This window comes from Netta rufina, assembly GCF_964035555.1.
Source record: "Netta rufina genome assembly, chromosome: 24".
In the NCBI taxonomy this organism is placed as follows: domain Eukaryota; kingdom Metazoa; phylum Chordata; class Aves; order Anseriformes; family Anatidae; genus Netta; species Netta rufina.
This window is the reverse complement of record NC_140148.1, coordinates 4,908,540-4,910,091: the sequence shown is the minus strand read 5'-3', so window position 1 is coordinate 4,910,091 and position 1,552 is coordinate 4,908,540. Positions and strand designations below refer to the sequence as shown.

The window sequence follows — 1,552 nt, the reverse complement described above, 5'->3', positions numbered from 1 at the left end:
TGAGTGACAGTGCTTTCCCAAGGGGCCCTACACCCCAGTTGCCCCACATGCCAACTGATGTCCCCAGAGCAACTGCATTGGTCCTGACAGCAGGTGTCTGGAGTGTCTACAGGGAAAAGAAAACTAAGCAGTGAAGATTGGGATGAAGCAGAAGTTTAATATTAGAGTCAATACAGGGAAATGAGGTCACTCTCTGAAGAGGCCCCAATTCAGATAGCCAGCAGCTTTAGCAGGGGAAGCACCTCCTGCCACAGAAGCGGCTGCCCAAGCCGGAGAGCCCAAAGCCCCCGGAGGAGATGGGCACTCCCTGAGAGCTGAGGATGCTGCCAACGGCAGCAGACGTGGAGGATCCCACGGCAGTGTTCTGCGGGAAGGAGCTGAGGATGGGGCCGGGCAGGGTCACCACCACGGGAGAGGGCTGGATGACGACGGTGGAGTCCTGGCACTGCTGGACACAGGGCTCATTGCAGCTGTTGGCCAGCGGGGTCGGGCCACAGGGTCCGCATGGCAGGCACGGCAGGCACCGGTTGTAGCAGGACATATCTCGGGGCAGGACGTGCACCTGGAGGGAGGGAGGGACAGGAGGAGCACATAGGTGAGAGTGGTGCATCATACTGCCCACCAAGAGAGAGCCATGGCACATGATGTTTCGTGAACTGGCAGCCGTGTAAGGAGGCCCACAGCCTTTCTCTTCCCTCGGTCTGCAGTGTCCTTGGTAAGAATGTCAATATCCACAAAGATCCCCACATAGCCCATAGCGTCAGATACACCTCATCCAAGCCCCAGCTCCTCTCCATGACACACCTGCCGATCCCTTCCCTCTCCCATGGCTAGTGCTCCCAAGATACAGAAATCTATGAAGGTGCAGGCATCTGCTTACAAATCTCCAGGGAAGAAGAAGAGGGGAAAGGGCTGCAGACTCACCTTGATCCCAAGAAGATGGAGAAGGCAGGAGTGGATGAAGACACAGAGGAAATGGGGCTGCTTTTATACCTCCCGTGCACTGCCTCAGGCCCACAATCACTCTGTGCAGGCCGTAATTTTCCATCAGACTCACCTCAAATGCAAAATAGGTTTCCTAATGGCACAGATTTTGTTTTGGTTTCCATCAACTCTGCCATTTCATTTCCTCATTTTTGACATGCCTATTTTACCATACAGGCTACTTTCTAGTGGTGCTATGAGAGACCCAAGTAATACCCCAGCAGGATCACATCAGTATGGGCAAAAAAGGAGCCCGAGTGCAGGAGTGGTTGCATTCAGTCAGAGGACAGGACATTGTTTGGTGCACTTTGGCGGAATGGTTGGTGATCTGTTTTGCAGGAAGAGGGCCCGCACCTCCTGGACCTGCAATCCTCAGCAGAACACCGAAGGTCCTGTTCATTAAGGATGCGCCACAAGCTTCTCTCTCCTCCCTCCCTCATGGCTCCATCCAACGGTCACTGGTCTTTGCCTCCCCAGGCATCCAGGCTGTGCCAATGCTTTCAGCTGTCTGCCTTGATGCCATTACCACTTCCACTAACTTGGGAGGAGACAGCAACTGGGGGCCCGC

General features: G+C 54.7%; 1 protein-coding gene across 1 annotated transcript; it reads right to left on the bottom strand.

The window, feature by feature from the left end:
* Nucleotides 1–226: 226 nt before the first annotated feature.
* Nucleotides 227–756, bottom strand: LOC311218457 (feather keratin 1-like; the record flags this gene model as incomplete). The annotated part of the gene is made up of 2 exons (XM_084301140.1): nt 227–562; nt 682–756. 2 exons carry the CDS (start codon nt 754–756, stop codon nt 227–229), a joined length of 411 nt encoding a protein of 136 aa, XP_084157266.1.
* Nucleotides 757–1,552: the final 796 nt, after the last annotated feature.